Source organism: Sinocyclocheilus anshuiensis, unplaced genomic scaffold, assembly GCF_001515605.1.
Source record: "Sinocyclocheilus anshuiensis isolate Anshui unplaced genomic scaffold, SAMN03320099.WGS_v1.1 scaffold208, whole genome shotgun sequence".
NCBI lineage: Eukaryota > Metazoa > Chordata > Actinopteri > Cypriniformes > Cyprinidae > Sinocyclocheilus > Sinocyclocheilus anshuiensis.
In genome coordinates this window covers 232180-233002 of record NW_015557186.1, presented here as the reverse complement: position 1 = coordinate 233002, position 823 = coordinate 232180, and the positions used below count along the sequence as shown (strand labels likewise).

General features: G+C 34.6%; 1 protein-coding gene across 1 annotated transcript in view; it reads left to right on the top strand.

Annotated features, from left to right (window-relative positions):
• LOC107678700 (ryanodine receptor 3) overlaps window positions 1–823 on the top strand; it is a 196980-nt gene that overhangs the window by 107638 nt on the left and 88519 nt on the right. Inside the window, exon 42 of the mRNA XM_016474072.1 lies at window positions 508–622. Coding sequence (XP_016329558.1) covers window positions 508–622 — 115 coding nt within the window. The remainder of the gene's footprint in view (window positions 1–507; window positions 623–823) is intronic.

The window sequence follows — 823 nt, the reverse complement described above, 5'->3', positions numbered from 1 at the left end:
GCTCAGCAAAGCTGCAAAAATACAGGAAAAACAGTGAAATATTATTATAATTTAAAATAGCTGTTTTCTATGTGAATATCTGTTCAAATGTAATTTAAATTAAAAAAAAGAAAGAAATGTAATTTATTATACGCTACCATTCAAACGTTTGGAGTAAGTACAATTAAAAAAATTAATACAATTAATACTTAATCATTATGATAATTAATCAGGATGCATTCCGTTAAATGATGCTGAAAATACAGCTGCGCATCACAGAAATACATTACAGTTTAACAGAGATTCACATAGAAAACAGATATTTAAAATTATAATAATATTTCACATTTTTACTTTTTTTTTGATCAAATAAATGCAGTCTTGGTGAGCAGAAGAGACTTCTTTCAGAAACATTCAGCTTGATTCAGGAGCAGCTCCAGTTGAATGTGTTTAACAGCGTGAGTCTGATGTGTGTGTGTGTGTGTGTGTGTGTGTGTGTGTGTGTGTGTGTGTGTGTGTGTGTCTCAGGGACATCATGAATAATAAGGTCTTCTACCAGCATCCTAACCTGATGCGTGTTCTGGGGATGCACGAGACCGTGATGGAGGTGATGGTGAACGTCTTGGGAGGAGGAAAGTCTCAGGTGTGTGTTTGGCTCGAACCTCAGCAGCTTCTCAAGCTCCAAGAACAAAACACACACAGCTTTCACAGCCATCAATATCACCACATCATTTCTACTCTGTTTGTGACAGTTTCAGTTATTATTTTTATTATTAGAATCTGTGAATGTTGATATGTTAAAAGGTTAACCATGATTCACTTTGTGATTCCAAAAGATTCAAGA